This window comes from Calliopsis andreniformis, chromosome 9 (genome assembly GCF_051401765.1).
Source record: "Calliopsis andreniformis isolate RMS-2024a chromosome 9, iyCalAndr_principal, whole genome shotgun sequence".
Taxonomy (NCBI): domain Eukaryota; kingdom Metazoa; phylum Arthropoda; class Insecta; order Hymenoptera; family Andrenidae; genus Calliopsis; species Calliopsis andreniformis.
Genome location: NC_135070.1, coordinates 7,182,989 through 7,201,427, shown reverse-complemented (window position 1 = coordinate 7,201,427; position 18,439 = coordinate 7,182,989). Strand labels below are relative to the sequence as shown.

Here is an 18,439-nt window from a genome sequence, read left to right as displayed (position 1 = left end):
GGTCGGTGACCCCTACCCTCCTCGATTGTTCATTGACTTCCAATACGTTTCAACCATAGGTTTATTAACAAACTACGTTTAATCACGTGCCGATGCGATGGAATTCACGAGCCTCGGGATGGTTACGTCGCTTTACCCCGAGTTTGGTCAATATTCCAAGCGAGAATGCACCAGTTAGTCCAATATTTTCGTCGCTGTCTCGATGCGCCTGATAACTCGCTGAATCGTGTTAGAACTGGTGAAACGAACTTTGAATAGAAAATTAACTAGTGATTGGGCTCTATAGGTCTTTTTATTTATAGCTAATTTATTGATTAGAATTGAAAGACAGTAAAGGTCAGGAGTTTTGAAAAGTGGAGCTCTGTGTCTGAAAATATCCTTAAGTTGAGAACTTTGATTGTTAAGGAAAGCTTTATTAATTTCCTTTTTGTGGGGGATCAATTTTGTGTGATAAAATTGTAACAAATGAATTTCAAACTATTTTTTGGTAACATTTTTGTAGAAAATAAGAGTGATTTCAAACTAATTTTATATTTTCATTTGAAACCGATGCCACCCATTTTTCAAATACCACAATATCAAATGACACTGCTTTACCTCCACTCGATTCGCTGCTTATTATAAACTAGATATCAAAATCTCCGCATGAAATTGAAGCTCTTTGCATGTATGACATTTCAGTATTATTTAACAACTGGTTAGTCGAGATTAATAAAGTGTGAACCTACTCGTTTGCTCGTAGTTAGATCGCTAAGAGTCGTACATAGAAAAATAGTTGTCAGACAGCTGGTTACGAATAAACGATCTAGGACAAATGTATCACTCGCACAGTTAGTACCTGATGTAATTAACTAACTAGCGTGCGTGATCTTGTTTTCCAATTTGCATCCCCTTACGCGAATTTCTGTCCTCAGAAAAAAATTTCTCTCCAGTCTGCAGGTATTATTTCCTCAATGTATCTGATATGAGATATCTGTGATGCGTTATTCAAAACTGAGCTACCCATCGCTGTCGGGCACACCGTAGTTGCATAAACATTCGACGTGTATGAGAGCACGATGCAAATCGTTCTAATAATCACAAGGTACGACAGGGCTTAAAGCGGAACATGGGTAACGAGGAGAACCTTGGCCCCTTACTCGTGTAACGATAAGCATTCACGTAACGGTAGGCACCCATGTATAGTTGCGGTATTAATTTTAGCAAACCATTCGTTTAAGTGTGACCGCCTGTCAAGATCCGTCGAAGGAAAACGAGTGCAACTATACTGTACATACGAGTTCCCACTGACTCGTACCATGAATACTTAAAAGTGTTCTCTGTTTTCTCATGACTGGAAAGTACGTTCCTCCTCCTCTGAACAGCAAGTAGATGCATGTGAAATAGCCTCGATTGCAAGAGTACCTACTTCTTTTTATTTAAAAAAGAACATCGATTTTTCTTGGCTGATGTTATCGTTTTATTTTAACGTTTCCTTGCTTGCGAAATATTGATTTTATAATGCTTTTACAATCCATTGATTTCACCTACATCAACTGAATTTTCATTTTACATTTCTTTTTAATTCTGTATTTATAGTTCAAGAAATTCTGTAATTCTATATTTCTAATTATATTTCATTATTCTGTGTAAATAAAATTATGACAATAAATAGCTGTGAAATATTATTATGTTAATATCTCGGCTAAAATTATAGTTCCACTGTTCAGATATAATAGAAAGAAGCAGACTGGAGTTTCCAAAATTGGAGCAGTGTAGTAAATCATTCGATTAAGCTTTCGTGTTCATTACTGGACGTTAACCTAGAGACACTTTTGCAATTACAAGTCCACAAATATTGTTAACTCTTTGACGTTTGTCGACTTCTTAATTGGCAAACGATACAGCTCGTTTTCGACCGATTCGTTTTGCACATTTAGCTAATAAGGTAATTGGTAAACGGTTTCGTTTACGGTAACGTCTCGTGACAAGATTTGCCAACTAGCACGCCAACTGCCAAATGGTAACGAAACATTTCCGTAGCTGGCACGTATTTTGCAACCTATTAAGGTTTCTTTGAAACGACGTTCTCAACGTTTGACCATGACTTTTACATAAACTCATAATGCATGCATACATAAACTCTCTAGATATACCATTACCATCGATACAAAATTTCAAAAATGAAATGAGGTAATGCTTAAATTTCAATAAGAAATCAATTTTAAAAAATTAGAGAACTCAAAAACTGAATAATTGAACATGTCACATGATTCATTATGGTATATGTATTCTTTCTAAAATTGAAACAAGTAAAAAGACTGACAATTTTCAAATTAAACAAGTTCCAGAATTTGAGTACGTGAATAATTTGAAAATTTGAGAATCAAAAATTGCTCATGACAAAATAGAGAAAAATGTCGAGATTTTTGCGCGTAATCATAATCTAGGATAATATTCATAACTTTAATTAGGCATTGAATTTTATTTAGAAAGTACTCGCTACATGCAAGGGAAGGTACTTCCAATGAATGAAACCAATCCAGTCGAGTTAGAATCCTTTCCTGAACCCGACGAAACTGTAACAATTTTACGCAAAGCTTGGAACAATGAATAACAGTAGTTAATCACAGTTATCTCGATCCCAGTGAACAAGGAACGACGTAAGATGAGAAATTAATTATGCATGGATGCCTGACGGCGCACTGCATCAAGTTAATCAACGTTTGAAAGGCTTTCCAGTCCTACGGCTCAGCACAGTGTGCCAGGTTTTCTCATCATTTTAAGTCTAATACCCCCGAGGTCATTGCACAGCCTCCAACGTAAACATCTTGTTACGTTGGATTACCTCTTAATTGTCCATCCCATTGTTATTGCAGGCATCGCTGGTAATAACGATAATTAGTCTCATTCCGATAAAAATTGCGTAAAATTGTTTCATAAGCGCCTAACAACACGGTTCGTATCCAACGTTATCGCAATTCCCCAGCACACACTTTATCAAAGGCCAAACATCTATCATTCAAGACACCTCAACGTAATCCACGTTGAACTTCCACATCAATCCCAGCAATTTATCACTAATACTCCTCAGCCTGCGTCGCCACTTCCCAGCGAAGAAAAACAAATGCAGAAAACACTCTCAGCGCGTTACGTGTGCGATAAATTATTGATAAGCCGTATCGTGGCGCAATAAAATTTGTGCAGCAGCTAGGGACGGTCAGCTGACTCGTAAAACCAACTCGCCGACTTATCTTACGACAGGACCAAATCCATCCTACAACCACTGCTGAATAATCCATAAACACACCCTCTGTGCCATGTTCGCGTCGAGAAAGCTAGCACACTTCCTTAAACGAAACGTGAAGCTAAGCCTGATCTACCTTATCCAGGATAATTAAATAATACAAATTATCTACTAATAAAACATGAGAAAAGAACGGTGCATCGAGTCCCACGATCCCAGAAAATAACGCAAATCTACGAGGCGCGTGCATCGCCAAGATGGCGAGACGCGTGTTCCGTTGATGCGCTTCGCCCTGGCAACGCGATTCTCGACAGAAATACTCCGCAATACTGCGTTGCCTCGATACAAGCTCGCTGGGACACTCGTGTTTCCTTCAAACGATTCTTGTTTTACTCCTGGTCATTTCTTTTAGCAAGGCACAGTCAAGTTCTCAGTGATGTTGACTCCAATTCCTCCTATATTTGCCAGAACTCGGAACATACAGGGTGATCCTCTAGCTGGAAGACTCAGAGACAGTACCACCGCGAGAATGTTAGATTAAAACTCCATTGTAACTCAAGAATAAAAAATCGCTCAATCCTATATAACTACTATATTTGTACCTCAGAGCCAAAATAACTCAAGTCCACTTTTCTTCAAAATTAAGTTTCCCAAAGAATCTCACTGCTTTCTCTTCATTTTATTAGAATAATAGAAATAGTTAAGTTACACTGTAAACGAAGGAAATTTAATACTATAAACTTCTTCGAATACTCTATTAATAAATGAATAACTATGCCTCTAGTATGCCTCTAAACTACAGATACACAAACAATACTTCCGCCTTAGCAAGACCCTTTCCATGGCGGCACTGTCTTCAGTCTCCAACTCCCCAAGCAAGAGACTCACCCCGTAGCAACAGATCCTGCACACTCTAGCCTCTACTCTCCCAAGTGATCCCATCTCGCGAGCCTGTATCGAGGCAGGCGAGCTCCCGCGTCACGCAGTGCCCGTTTAGCCAGACGCGTAATAAACGCCAACCTGTTCGCTGCGTGACGTCGTCGGCCTGCTGCAATCTGCTGCCGGCGTCGTCCTTGCTCGGATTCACCTGCACGTCCGTCATCCTCTTCCTCGGTCGACGGCACTCCGCGCGTCGGTCTCGTCAAGGCGAGGGGTCCTCGCTTCCCGTCGCGACGGCAGGCCAACACGCACCGAGCGTCGCGTCGCACGCGCCTTCAACTGCACCCGCGGCGGAATCGAAGCGGCGTCGCGGCGGGAACCGATCGAAACGGGTCGCGGGCTCGGGCTGAGGAGCGTGGACCGTGCGTCGCGGCGATACGATCAAACTGAGACTCGGCGCGCGACACTCGCGACGCGTTTGAACCAACTGACTCGACCCCCGGCACTCCGGGATCGCCCGAACGCCCCACGCCTCGCAATCGGCGAACGCCGAGCGTTTACGAGCGGCTCTAGGCTCGTACAGCATATAGCGAGCTACTCGGCGAATAGTCGGGTACTCGGCGTCGCGGCGGAGCGGATCTGATTCGACGCCGCACCCCGCGGCAGCATTCACCCTTCCGCGGAGGGAATCTTGATGTCCGTGATCAATTCGTGAGGAACTGAGCATTGAACTCAGATCGATGGGTGAGATATGGGGGACGTGATAAATGGGCTTTTGATTTTTTCAGGGGTGGTAGGATTTCAGAGCTAGAGTTAGGGTAAGTACTTTTTTGTTATTTTTCAGGTGAGCTGGGGAATCCAGTTAAATGTTTGAGGCAGGGGATTTTAAGGAAAATAAAAATCCGAGTTGCAGTTTAATTGCAATAGGGTGAAGGAGTTACTAATGTGTCTTGAGTTGGGTAAATTTTTGTTTTCAGTGTGGCATTGCCATCTGAATGAAAAGCTTTAAATAAAGTATTAAATATTTAGTAAGTTTGAATTTGTACTGCTCTTCAATTTACCCATTTATTTTTAATGGGTTTGGTGTTTTGAGGGTTACTTGGGATTTGTATGATTAATAAGATGTTTTTAACTTTCCACAGTTTTTAAAGATGGAATTTTCTGGGAGGATAAATGAAAATGTCATTAAAAGTTATTTTCTCTTTTTAGGGTTAATGTACAGGAAATGTAAATATAGGGGCAGTTTTTTAAGAGGCATGGATGATCGTCAAAATTGTGAACGTGTTTGGTTTAACGAGGTCACAGTATTTATGCCATTTAATTCAACTTGTGTACCTAGCAGGGACAAATAAAGCCTATGAATAATTTGTAGAAATTATAAATTGAAAAATTGAAAATTTTTTGTGTACTATTATATGTAATCTCCTTTGTAAATGTAATAATTGTGATCCCACTATATTTGATTATTATAGATAGTAACATTGTATTGTTTGAGAATTGAATGATGGTGGGGCCTTTTTTTATGTAAATAAATTTATTTTTCTTCTGGTTGAATTGATTCTTATTTAAAATACATAATTCAATAATGCTATCATTTCAATTTCTAATTTGAAATGCATATTACGCTAGGTAAAAGTGGATCGAGTACTTACAAGTAGAGTAGGACTTCGATTATCCATAATTTCTATTCATCAGAGTATTGGTTGTTCGATGTACTGATAATAAGAGTGCAGTAAGACCTCGATTAAAATTCGAACCATGATTTAGTAGTAATTCATTGAAAATTAAAAATTTGTCATCAAGAGGATACCTCAATTTTTAATTTAATCGAAGTCTAATCAGTGTAATTCCATTAATTTTTGAATTACATGTATTGAAGTTAAGAAGAATATTAATGAATTAGTATCTCGGCTGATAGTGTCTAAAATCTAAAACATTAAATGTTCAACGAATCTTTAAATAACATTACCTTAATATTTTACTGCATTTAAAATAAGTATACAGAAAATATAAAAAAAAATGAATTATTAATGTACTGTAAGAATATTGCATAAAAATATGGGATGCTTCACTGTCACGTGGAAGGAAGTGTAACAGGGACCAGAGGAAGTGCGAATTATGTAGATTTATATGATGTGCAGTTATTAATTTAATTCACGAATTTTCGACCCTTTCTATTAGGTAATTTCATTCAAGTAGTATCTATATATCTGTAGTGTTTGTATTTATACTCATTATGCATTAAGAGTAACATTATATATCACAAGTTGGAGTTAGGATTAATTATGACTTCAAAGCGCAGAGCGTTGCTCTTTTACAGGAGTTCGAACTAATTAGCTATTGGGGAATTATTTTCTGGACCATTTTCTTTTATCACTTAATTACACAATTATAAACTATAATAATTAAATTAAATAAATGTTTCAAGAATTCTTAACTTTACCAATTATTTTAATTTGTCTATTAAACAAAAGGAAGGCATGAGAAATATTGTAAAAATTCCTTGAGGAAATCCTTCACATTTCATACTGTTATTGTTATATAGTACTTACCACCACATGGTACATTCTTAAAATATTTTACAGATGCAATAACCCCTCGCTTTAAGGTCATCAATCGCAACCCCCTTGAGCTTTAATTGTGTGAGAAGGAATTATATTAGAATTCCAAGAATTGTTTCGTCTGTCTGGAGCTTGACTAGGTGAACAATACACTAAATTGGCAGCGCATTAAGAGTAAGCAAGACAGGCCAACCCTGCGATGAGGTTGACGATCTACAGACGTCATCACTCTACTGCAAATTTAGAATCAGATCATGTAGAATTAAAGCGTAGTCGACTGAGATCGCGTTTGAAACTATTTCCACGTGAAAAACCTTCGCAATTTATTGGCAGTAGTTTCGTGAACCATGGCGATAGATCTGCTGACTACATGTCGGCGAAGACTCAATCACACTGAGTAAGCAGAATGAATTGATACGGTTGGTGACTGTAGGTTAAGGGAAAAATTGAACTTCTAGCGAGGAAACAGTCCATTTGAAATACAAATTTAATTATGGATAATCAATTGAACTCCTATTGAAATAAATCAATTTTCAATCTTCAGATTTCTACATATTTTTGAGTGATTATTTGAATCCTCCATAATTATATATGTACGTCTCCACATACTTATGGATTTCACGTTTTCAGTTTTCAATTACGTTATTCCTAAAATCCTACTAAAGAAGACACGGTGGTAACTAAATAAAAATTTCTATTTTCGAGTGATTATTTGAATCCTCCACAATTGTATATGCCTAAATATGCTCCATATACCTATTGATTTCACGTTTCTAGTTTTCAATTATATTATCCCTAAAATCCCACTAAACAAAACAGGATGACTAAATAAGAACTAGAAATTTAAAATAACATTGATCTTTTAATCCGGTTCTGTACAATGGTAATACATATATATATTAAGATATTCATACGACAATGTGCATCGTTCGCGTTAAAAATATATCCTGTGTTACAACGGTACATGAAACCGAATCAAACAACGGTGATATCCGTGCGTCCTCTGACCGGTTCTACTATCGACATTACATTCGCAAGAAACAAATTTAGTATGCGCAACGATCTTCCATTTATTTACTTCCTTTTCTTCGCTTTTTTTAACAATTTCCCGTCGAAGGACTCGGCGATGACGACATTGGTTCAGAATGTGTGTTTCACTGTTTTATGCGTCGATATGAAATGTGTGGCACACGTCGTGTGCTCGATGATTTTTTAGCAGGAGATGAATGATACGATAAATACAACGAACAGAGTTGTCCCTCGTTGACGTGGAGTTTGCCGACGGATGAAAGCCGACATTAGGGCGGAAGTGTTGTCACTTCATTCGGCCGCCGCTCTGTCGCACAGTCTTTGAAGGAACGCTAAAAACAAAATGATCGATATTAACGTTCCATTTTGTTTGAAAACGGCACAAGCCGAATGACAGTAAAGCATCGTCCAGAAATATTTACAGCTGTCCTGAATCGCGGGTTCGACGAACCACGGTGCCAATGGTACATTGCACCACATCGACATTGTAATCAATAATCGTATGTACAATAGTAAGCATTAAGAAAGTTTCACTTGCAATATCATCGTGTCGTGTGAAATTATATTGCATGTCGTACCGTTGTTGCAGACTCGAAAAGTCTCGAAAGCTTGAGAAGTCACAGAGGGACAGACATTGCGAAGACGGAACACGAAACAGTATAGTACCATTGATAGTGTTAATGTCATTAGAGTTAAATTTATCACTGAAACGGTGTTTTATCTTAGAATTGAAATCCGTGACGCGAAAAATGAAATATTTTCAAAATATGATATTCTTTTTATTCCAAAGTATTTTGCATTTAATAATTAATTAACAGGCGTGTTCTGACGTCGACGATGCATAGGAAGCTACTAAGAACTTTCGAATCGATAAAAATTTCAGTATGTCTCATACACTCTCGCATCACGGACCTCGTATTTGAATGCTTTAAGCCTTCGTACATGTGTTGCGTAAAAAAGCGGGTTATCGATTGCAGCATCCCTGCCATATTCAGTCGTTGCACCCTATAAATTGTGAGATTTGCATAACGATAAAAGACAAAGAAAATCGTGTTAATACATACAGAAGGGGGGACAACACAGTGGCAGAAGAAAGGAAGACAAAAGAGTTGTGGAGGTACATACTACAGGGAGTACTTACGGAGGACGACTTTTGTGACACTCAGACCCGATTTGTTTACAATAACACCATCATCTTCTTCAAGAATGCTGTAGAACACAAAACACGTGGAAATGTGAAATATCAAGGATAGGTGAGGAGGATCCAAATACGTTTATCCTTTCCCGTGACACGGCTGGACACATGGGGCAGCTGTATAAAAATTTTCTAGGGATCTACGCTACTACTGTTTAATAATATACACTAGGAAAAAACGGGAGAAAGGAACTTTCGTTTTAGATAGTCTACTGGATAATTCAACCATATCTACTGATAGAATCAACGTGAATAAAATGCATTTCCTAGGGCTTTTTATCGGTTTCTTTTGAACTAGCGGTGCTACATTAATGTGCCTGGCGCAGCTTGCCTAACACTCTTTCTCTCTTTGCCTACTTCGCGAGATGCATTGCACTGCGTTCGTAGAAATGGATCGATACTTACGGGCATAGGGGATGAAGCCGTCGTCGTCTTCTGGGTCCATGCATTCTTTCAACACGACATCTACTTCCGCGTCGCTGAGGCGCTCACCTATTGGGATAAAAAATTCATTCAAGAAAAATTATACGTCGATACATCGTTCGAATCACAGGAATCGTAAAAAATTTTTTAAAAATTAAATTGCATCGTTGTTATCAATTCGTAAGTAATATTAATATTTTTTTCTAAAATTAGAGGCAATAATTTGCTTTTAAATATTGGAGGCAATAATTGCTTTCTCTTCCAAGAAGTATTAAAATTTCTTGTTGTGCTTTGAAACGTGAACAAATATTTATAACTGAAGAAATGGACACAACAGTTTGTTTTGTGAACCATGAAAGTTAAAAAAGTCCACGTTTTTAATTAAAAAAGGTAAGAAGGTTGTTGATTTTAATGAATAATAGCAATCGATATGGATTAATGTACCAAGGGAGAGCAGTGTGTGAGAAAGTTCAGCGGCCAACATCATTCCGTTTTCCTGTTTGTCGTACAGCTTCAAACACTCGAGGAAGTCCTCATAGCATCCCTGTTCCTTGTCCTTTTTGCACTGACTGTAAATCGGCAAGAACTCGTCGAGTTTCATCATCTTCTCGCCCTTCTTCTTCGTGCCGCCCAATTTTTCTATGGTGGCGTTTGTGGGATTCAGATTGAGGGCTCGAAGTACATTACCAAGGTCGACGGCATCGATGACATTGCTGCCATCAGCATCGTAAATGGAGAAGGCGAATTCTGCCTCTATTTAACGAAAAAAAGAAAAAAAAATGAAGCAATCTTTAGCTTTCCACATACATTAATTTATTATTTTCAGGCTTGTTTATTATTTATTTCAGAAATATCTAAAGTAGTATCTTGAGATCCTCCGATGCTCAGAAATGAAGTCCTCTGATCTACGAATTATTGATCATTTTTCATTTGGTCTCTGTGAAAATAAGACGAATTCCTCGGTGGTTTGAAATGTGAAATATGCAATGTGTGAAATTTGGGTTGATGTCAGTTAAAGCGTGGCTATCCGCGCGTACCTGGTTCAAAAATATTGTTCTATTTTAAGTCGCAGCGGCTCCCACCCAGCAACCGATTCAAGAACTTGATGGTGGAAGTAGTGGGTCAGATTACTCCCGCCGAGCCATATAAGAACAGAGCACTAACTATTTTTGAAATAGTGCGCCCCATTCGAGGTGATTACATCTCTTTGCTTCACCGGTTGCCGCCGATTACGTAACACTACTGCCACGTGACACGAATATTGTGTTTCATACAAATAGAGATTTTCAGAGCGAACAAATACGCGAATGGCGTTTAGAAGACAATTTACTATTGTTATCGAATACAAAATTTAGAATTTTTTGAAAATTTTCAATATTTTTTATATCGACATAAAAAACAGTACTGTGCGTTGGAAATGACGATTGTATGCTCGATTATTTTAAAGACACGACAGATACACATTCTCGTCTTATTTTTATGTTATTCCCTCCATTTAAATCCTTAGGAAGATTTTTTTGGTCACTTCCGCCTGAATAGAGCCACGCATTACTGGAATACGTAACACTATCCACAGAATCCACTCGTTGTCTTATAATGCAATTTAAAACCGATAATTTGTAACTCGTTCCTTGAGTGTTCTCGTTTCTGATTTTTCTGACACCTCTCAATCTCGCGAGTTCGATCACGAACACACTAATCAAATATATTTCACGTTCTTTACTCACTTTCGACGTCCTTAGCACTGAGGTCTGCCTGCAAAGCAAACAAATGATCGTTAAATATATAAAAACCAACTTTATGCAATTACACGGTAATCAAAATGCAATTGTGCAACTGTATTTCAACTACAATTGCAGAATAATTCAAGTTCTCAACGAGGAAGCAATGGGTTCCCCACAGAAACTACTAAACCATTACTACTCAAGGCAAAATTTTGTAATGCTTTCAATTGAAAATAATTTTGAACATTTCTTAATCGTACCATAAATCCACCAAAAAAAGATCAACAAATAAAATAAATTGTACGTGATTTGAACGTGTTAAGGTGTCGGCGAAGAAGCTGAGGACTCACCATTGTAGCCTATTTAGTGTGTCTTGGGATGTTAACCGAACGGAGCGTGAACCAGAAGTGCTACCGGGTGTTACCAAATTTATTCATTTTATTTCTGTAGATGGCGCGACGGTCAAGACACACGAAAATTACAAGGAGGTCCAGCCTGAAAGCTCGGTACAGACGAAGAGGATATCGGCAACGCCGCGGTCCAAAAACAGTTCGAGAGGCAATCGCGGGTTAAGCTGTGCTTCCTACTACGATAAATGGTTTTCGACGGAAGCGTTCGTATGTCAGGGCTGCCAGGTCTGCGACGCGGGATGTACGCGCCAAACAAAAATATACCTGAGGCGGCCTTCGATGTCAGTATACCAGTCGCTCCTCTGATATCACCCCATTTGCACACCTACAGTGGGAGCGGTTGGTTCTTGCTGTTCAATGTGCAAAAATTGAGAAAAAATATCAGTCATCGCCTTATATCTTATCTAGTATCGAATACATGGCAGAGGAACGTTATAGTATCAAATTGAAAAGAGTTCTACTTCGTTTCCTGGTACTTCGAGGTGCCAAATGAGGGCACAGGAGCCCATCTTATTTGCTTTTTATCATATCTTAACCATCCCCTAAAGAAACTAGACGCTTATCAAAAAAGTCACTATATTATAAAGAATTTTTAGGCTACAACTGCACCGCCACAGTGTCCCCAGGAACACGTGGGGTTTATTTCATGCCTCGCATATAGGTTCGTGAAAATGTAGCATACGCGAGCTATGCGCTGGCTGATGACTAAGCGGAGGGGTTATTTTTATTAGCTCGTTGCAGATAAGCAAGGCATTTCTCTTTTTAAAAAGTAGGTCTTTTGGACATCGATATGCTACAATCGCTCTGTAACACGAGGAAACACCAAAACTGCTGGCCAATATTGCGTCAGTTCTTTCGACGGCCAAACACGGTGCGCAACAGTTTCCGCATTCTACCCAACACAGTTTTCTTCTTCTGGCTTTCCAACTTCGACTCGTTGCAGGATCTCTTCGCGTCTCTCTCGGAAGAGATCTCTAGCACAGAGACCTCGTCTTGCGTGGAATAGGGCAACGGCGTGATATCTTCGATCGCTATTTCTTCTAAGCTGACGTTCTTGGCGGAAGGCGTTGAGTGAACGACTGATGATGATTCCTTGGTCGTCAGATCGTAGATTTTATTCCTAGAGGCGGTGTCGTACGTGTCGGCGAGATTTTGGTCAGGATCATCGACGCTTTCGATGGTTCTTATGAATTGCTCCTCTGTCTCTTCCCAAGCAGCGATCCTCTCTTTGCCAATGAAAGTGGACTTGTCTTCTTTCTCGGAGATGGACTCCTCAGCTTTCGTTTCCAGTTCTTCTATGAGTCGGTGCAACAGGCTGATGGATATTTTGGTCGCCTCGTTCGAATCGTTAGCCTCCTTCTCCTTACGAGAACACGTCACTTCGATCGGAGTCTCGATAACTGCATCGTGCAATATTTGGTGCACGTCGCCTTGACCCTGAGGGATGTGCAATCCTGGAGATTTTGTCGGGTCTGCGATTGAAACACTGCCGATATTAGATACGGCTTGTTTTACCTGTTTTAACATATTTGGTAGTTGGAAGTTGAATTAATGAAGAGACATAATATTTTCTCTAATTATATTGTTGATGCTTTGTCTGTCATGTTTGCCATTTGAGAGCTGTCGTTCTCATAATAATGTCTTATTATGAGTAACTATTTTATTTTTTATTATTTTATTATTTTATTTTTATTTCATTTTTTATTTAAAACAAAGAAAGTATATGTGTATTATTAAGTTCATAAAATAAGTAATTAAAACCAACTATGGTGCAATATTTATCAAAAACTCTGGCTAAGTGACAGTCAACGAGTTAAATTCATATTATGTGGCATCTTTGCCATTTTTATTATATGAATTTAGCATGTCTATGTATTTGAGATTTATACATAGCAATTTGATATTTTGTCAATCTTACTTGAGTTTCTAGGTTTGATAGAGGCGATGGAACAGAAGTTGAGTCTCCAATTTGCAAGTTACGTAATTCATGTACCATTTTCTCAATAAGTTCCATTTCATCTGGCTCGATGTATGAACGATTATGCATTATCGTTGGTTGGGATTGAATGTCAGCTGACTCACCGCGATTTTCCAGCATTTGCAATTTTTCTGATAATGATCAGTCTTGTTACTACTAATACTTTCATTCCTAATTTTTGTCGATTACACGTTCGTTAAATACACATTTATAGAGACAAAAATGTTATTAAAATAATATAATATATGTGTTGACAATTTCGAAATTAGTTTGTTGAATAACTGTTAGAGGAAGTAAAATTTGACTAAATGCTGTTTATATAACAGAATAAGAATTTACCACTATTGGTGTCCATAACATTGAAAGCTTCCACCATTATTTTGTCAATCAAGCCCTTTGCAAATGCCTCAACCATTATTTGAGGCATTCTCATCTCGATAAGAAACTGAAATCGCAGCTGTCAGTATGCAGAAGTCGATTGTCATATTTTATGCGTGCACAATAAATTAAATATCCCAATACCTGACATTTTTAAAATACTTGTCTATTAATATGTTTAAATTATACTGCCTTCCCAGTTACCTCTTTTTGCAACTAAATCGAAATGAAATTCAACCATGAGTCAGATATAGTGCTGATCCCAAGTTAAACAGACTTCTAAACAATCTTTTTAATATAACCTTAATCCTTGTGTTAAATATAATCGAAGGTGGTTCCTCAAACCTTCATTTACAAAGTGTCACATATTACAGAAAATATAATACTAATGAAATGTTCAATATCCGTATTTGAAACTTAATATTAACTACTCAAGTGTAGTCAACCTACGTACAATGTTCCATAATAGCAACACGATGACAGTCAAATTGTCAATGCAATATCACCAAACCTAAACAGGTTAATCGACAAGTTACCAAATATTTCCAATGAATGTTTAAAATTTTAACTAATAATATAACCCATTTACAGCGAACATGTTAAAGCATTAAGAAACTCAGAATAAAGTCAACTACTAAGAATGGAGGAAGACATCGAGGTAACAATCATTGATCCTCTCATGAATTTTCCAACTTCTGATGTTGCACGTTCCACAAAAACTTTGAGTACAATTAGTGAATGCGACAGTCCGACGATGACCAATTCTCGCGCACAGAATAATTTCCAAGGGGCTAATAAAAATTCCAGAAACTTGGAATCGTGTCTTAAGTGTTTCCCATCTTCCAAGCAAAAAGGGGATTCGTTCGGAAGCTCGAGTCCACCATTAGACATTGATTTACTTTTGAGGTACTACGCGTGCAATTCTAACATGGAAAGATCGATCAACGAGGTGCTTAAAAAGGCGGAGGGAAAGTGTTTCAATTATCCAAACGACCCTCTTAATCAGGTATGCAAAGATAGAGATCGAAGCCCTTTAATTGAACTGCGTGCATTATGCAAAATTTTTGAGTCACTCGAGCTATCGTCTTCAGAAGATTCTCTGCTATCCACGATTCGGGTTCGCGATACTTTAACCAAGATACAATCGATAATAGGACGCTACAGCGAGAAACAATTGGAGCAGATCCTAGCACACGATTCCTCTATCACAATATGCAAACACTGTGGCGTGATTAGCTGTTCAAATCCTCAAAGTGTTCCCATTGAGCCTCAAAGATCGTTGCCCAGAACTTCTTACTTTTTGAACACGCAGATATTTTCGAGCAATCTCAGCGATCATAGCTCCAAAATGAACAGAGAGATGGATAGAATGAATAAGAAACAAGCAGCGAAACGTGTGCAGAAAAGCAATAATAATTCATTGACTAGTAGACGGTGCAGGAATGGTAAGAAGGATTGTGGTTCGAGTGAAGTGAATTCTAATTTCAAACGAGAAGATAAAGCATTTGGAAATACTTCTCGTAGAATTGAGTCTATGATAGCTGAGCGCGAAAATGAGAGGCCTAAGGAACACTGCACGATGCAAGTTGCAACGGAGGAAAAATCTTCAGAGAAAAATGAGAATAAAATTCACGACGACGTAAAATCATTTCCTGTGAAGTTACAAAACTACGTCAGCGATTTGCAGATGATAAAATTATCACCATCTAAGGCAGGAAAAATTGGAAGAGCAAGAACTGAGGAAATTACGAATAGGAATGAATCAACACGACAAAGGAATATTAATTCTAATTTTGAGATTTTGGCTGAAACTAAAAATCCCGCTAATTTTGCATCCTTTTTAAAATCTCTGAGAGAGACTTGCAAAGGCGCAGCCGAATTAAGTAACGATGCATCGCGAGACAGACCAAATAGGAGTCAGGAAACCTATAATGAGACCACTGAAAAAGTCGTAAAAGATATTGTATATACAAAGTCAAAATTACAGCTAGACGATTCTAAAGAAGATATCTATGCACTCTCAAATACCAGACAAGACATCAGAAATAAGCAAAGCCAGTCTCTCTATACGTCGAACAATGTTGCGCCGATAATTGCAATGACATGTTTGGCACCCAGCCGCCTTAAATCGGTAGACGCGAAGAAAAAAGAATTCGTTTCGCAATTTGATAAAAGGACCCGCGTACAATCTAGATATTCTAACAATAAACATGGCTTCGTATTACACGCCAGTCGAGACGGCAATCCGCAATTAGACTTAGCATCTAGAATGTTCGATGAACTGAGATACATAGATATAAATGGCAATAAAAAAGATGGAAGAATGCCTCTTGGGGATTGCCACGATTACACAGAATTTTGGAAATACATAGAACTGGGTAAAAACAAAAAGGAATCTAATAGCGTGACCTGTTTAATGGAAGAAGATTCACTCGAAAACTGCACCAAGGCTTTCGATTCAAGAGTGCAATTTGATCGAAGCGACACCACAACCTTCAGTTCCTCGTCTGCGGAAAACATGATACGAGAATGGATAAAGAGTTCACACAATGACGATGACGCTTGTAACAAGGCCTGTGAAAGATCAGTTACTCTGAAGCCTCTTGTAGGCAAGCTGAGTGTTCAGCATCAGACTCCCGCGACTGACGAAAAATGCGTGTATTGTTCGGAATCCTCGATTTATAGGCAATGTGATGTACCAATTGACGATATATATGAAATGAGGCATTCAACATTGTCTAATGATGAAATAAAAAATCAGAGTACAGCGGAAGTTTTAGAAGAATCGAAGCATCAGACTAGTCGAGAGTTATCAAATAAAGCGATGAATGTAATAAACTCTCAAAAGAAGATCGACAATTTAACAGCTAAAAGATTCTTCAGTAAACAATTCTTCAAATCTCTGAAGTCTATTAAATCTACGAAATCCACGAAGTCTGATGCGAGTGAGTCGAAAGCTAACTTTCCTAATTTGTCAGGATCTAAGTTAGTAGACGATCCTTTTAAAAATGTTACTCGACGAATTACCTATAATAAGTCGTCATTTAGAGCCATAGACAGCGATGAAAACAGCCTCAACAAAGTGCCAAGTATCTTGTTGCTCTATCGAAAACTCCTCGAAGACACGAAGGAAATGGATTGGGAGAGCTTTCAAAAATTCATCGAGGATCTTCATCCCAATCAGAAACACATCTGGCGCGATATTTGCAAAGGAATTAAGAATGAAGCGACTAGAGTAGCCAGCAGGGGCGATGGCATCACGGAAGTGTGTATAGAAATCAGCTCCGTTCCCTGCAAAGAGGCGAAGAACGAGGAAGGAACGTGCAACGCTGAGATCGTGTTCGAGATGGACATGGCGCTTGGGGACGTCGAGAGGTTTCTGAACAGGAAGCTGGCCTCTGATGAGAAAGGACAGCTTGACACCCTTAAGAGAGCCAACGAAGTTATTGAAGATCAGAATGATGACGTCTGTGGCATTGAAGGGGGCTTCGACCAAGCTGACTAGACAGTTTTCAGTATTTTCTACTTTGTCTGTGAGTAACTTTGGTTTCTCCTATTTTAACGTGATTTGGGGTATGGTATATTTCTTCTATAACTTGGGTAAACTTGAAATTTCACTGAGCATGATATTAATTATTAATAATTGAGGGGCTTATGACAAAAATGAGAGTTGACAATTTTTATTTTTTTCTAGGAGAGCAAAAGAGTACTTTAGCAAGCAAAAGAGTTCTTTTAGCAAGATATTCAGCATATTACATGTATTTCCTTTTTGATATCATGGGTTTACTGTGTTGTAAATTTCACCTCTGATCATTACAATAAGGTCACAATCCTTCAATTCAAATCTCTCACGTATTACGATTCCAGTAATATTAATACAATGCATCAAGAGATATAAAATAAAATGGATTACATCTTAAAGCAGCCCCAAAGCTGGATCTTACCCCCAAACAGAAAATTATTCTGTTCCCCTTATTACTGTTCTACTTTCCACAACTAGGTCACTCTATTCTTCTCAACAAAACCTTTCCGCATTTGCAAACTTTGAAATATTTTACATTTCCCTAACATAACATTCCTCAATTATTAGTCTCCTCTCTGCCAAAAGGTTCAGTCATATCGAGGCCAAGCATTTTCCAAGCTGCACTTTTTGCTACTAATTACTTCCAATACCTAGGGCCAGGGTGTAATCAGGTAACAGTGGCCGTCGATTGATTGCGGTTTGAAGTATTTTGTCGAAACAAGCAGCGCCTAGGTGGTTAAGTGGGTTGGTAGGGACGTACCTATCGCGGTAAGGGTGCGTCGCTCCTGGCACAGTAGGGGTGGTCCAGCGAGCAGATTCCTGGGCTGATCGATGGAACGACCGGCGCATTGGATTTTCCGAGAGTAGCGCGCGCATTCCCATCCTTTCCAACAGCGTTACGTCCGCCGTGTCTTTCAGTTACTCACGATCCTGCCGTGCTGCTGCATCCCCCGTTCGCCGAGTGTCTACCTGCTGACGAGAACGATGCAACTGTGTCACTAGGCCGAGTGGCACGTGATCCTGTCTCTGCACTGTGTCGTTTCCCTTCGCGTTTATCCTGTGGGATGGCATCGCGGAAAACGAAGTCCTTTCATCTTCGAGGGATCGAGGACA

General features: G+C 38.8%; 3 protein-coding genes and 1 long non-coding RNA gene across 6 annotated transcripts; 2 read left to right on the top strand and 2 right to left on the bottom strand.

Annotated features, from left to right (window-relative positions):
- The first annotated feature begins 4,717 nt into the window (after nt 1-4,717).
- LOC143183735 (uncharacterized) lies at nt 4,718-5,769 on the top strand. Of its 2 annotated transcripts, none has more exons than XR_013002655.1 (3): nt 4,718-4,849; nt 4,950-5,064; nt 5,315-5,769. It is a non-coding gene; the product is annotated as an uncharacterized LOC143183735 (long non-coding RNA). The 2 variants fall into 2 exon arrangements; XR_013002656.1 differs by having other exon boundaries at nt 4,950-5,133.
- A 1,942-nt stretch (nt 5,770-7,711) lies between these two features.
- Mlc1 (Myosin light chain alkali) lies at nt 7,712-11,519 on the bottom strand. Of its 2 annotated transcripts, XM_076385423.1 has the most exons (6): nt 11,388-11,519; nt 11,041-11,068; nt 9,758-10,066; nt 9,296-9,382; nt 8,837-8,904; nt 7,712-8,027 (listed from the first exon to the last, which is right to left on the bottom strand). In XM_076385423.1, exons 1-5 carry the CDS (start codon nt 11,388-11,390, stop codon nt 8,873-8,875), a joined length of 459 nt encoding a protein of 152 aa, XP_076241538.1. In that variant the 5' UTR covers nt 11,391-11,519; the 3' UTR covers nt 7,712-8,027; nt 8,837-8,872. The 2 variants fall into 2 exon arrangements, with proteins under 2 accessions (XP_076241538.1, XP_076241537.1); XM_076385422.1 differs by lacking the exon at nt 8,837-8,904.
- Nucleotides 11,520-12,292: 773 nt separating this feature from the next.
- Nucleotides 12,293-13,858, bottom strand: LOC143183732 (uncharacterized). Its single transcript, XM_076385421.1, has 3 exons — nt 13,765-13,858; nt 13,366-13,556; nt 12,293-12,962 (listed from the first exon to the last, which is right to left on the bottom strand). The coding sequence occupies exons 1-3, from the start codon at nt 13,856-13,858 to the stop codon at nt 12,294-12,296; spliced, it is 954 nt and encodes a 317-aa protein (XP_076241536.1). The 3' UTR covers nt 12,293.
- A 585-nt stretch (nt 13,859-14,443) lies between these two features.
- Nucleotides 14,444-17,694, top strand: LOC143183331 (uncharacterized). The gene is made up of 2 exons (XM_076384854.1): nt 14,444-17,336; nt 17,498-17,694. Exon 1 carries the CDS (start codon nt 14,444-14,446, stop codon nt 17,306-17,308), a length of 2,865 nt encoding a protein of 954 aa, XP_076240969.1. The 3' UTR covers nt 17,309-17,336; nt 17,498-17,694.
- Nucleotides 17,695-18,439: the final 745 nt, after the last annotated feature.

Bases quoted from the DNA above. Each gene is read 5' to 3' on its own strand.
- LOC143183732 (XM_076385421.1), bottom strand. From the start codon at position 13,858: ATGAGAATGCCTCAAATAATGGTTGAGGCATTTGCAAAGGGCTTGATT. The intron at 13,557-13,764 runs GTAAATTCTTAT...GATCATTATCAG, and splicing joins TGTTATGGACACCAATAGTG to AAAAATTGCAAATGCTGGAA. The intron at 12,963-13,365 runs GTAAGATTGACA...ATGTTAAAACAG, and splicing joins TATCAAACCTAGAAACTCAA to GTAAAACAAGCCGTATCTAA.
- Mlc1 (XM_076385422.1), bottom strand. The intron at 9,383-9,757 runs GTACATTAATCC...TTATCCCAATAG, and splicing joins TCACACACTGCTCTCCCTTG to GTGAGCGCCTCAGCGACGCG. The intron at 8,028-9,295 runs GTAAGTATCGAT...TTTTGTTTTTAG, and splicing joins CGGCTTCATCCCCTATGCCC to CGTTCCTTCAAAGACTGTGC.
- LOC143183331 (XM_076384854.1), top strand. From the start codon at position 14,444: ATGGAGGAAGACATCGAGGTAACAATCATTGATCCTCTCATGAATTTT.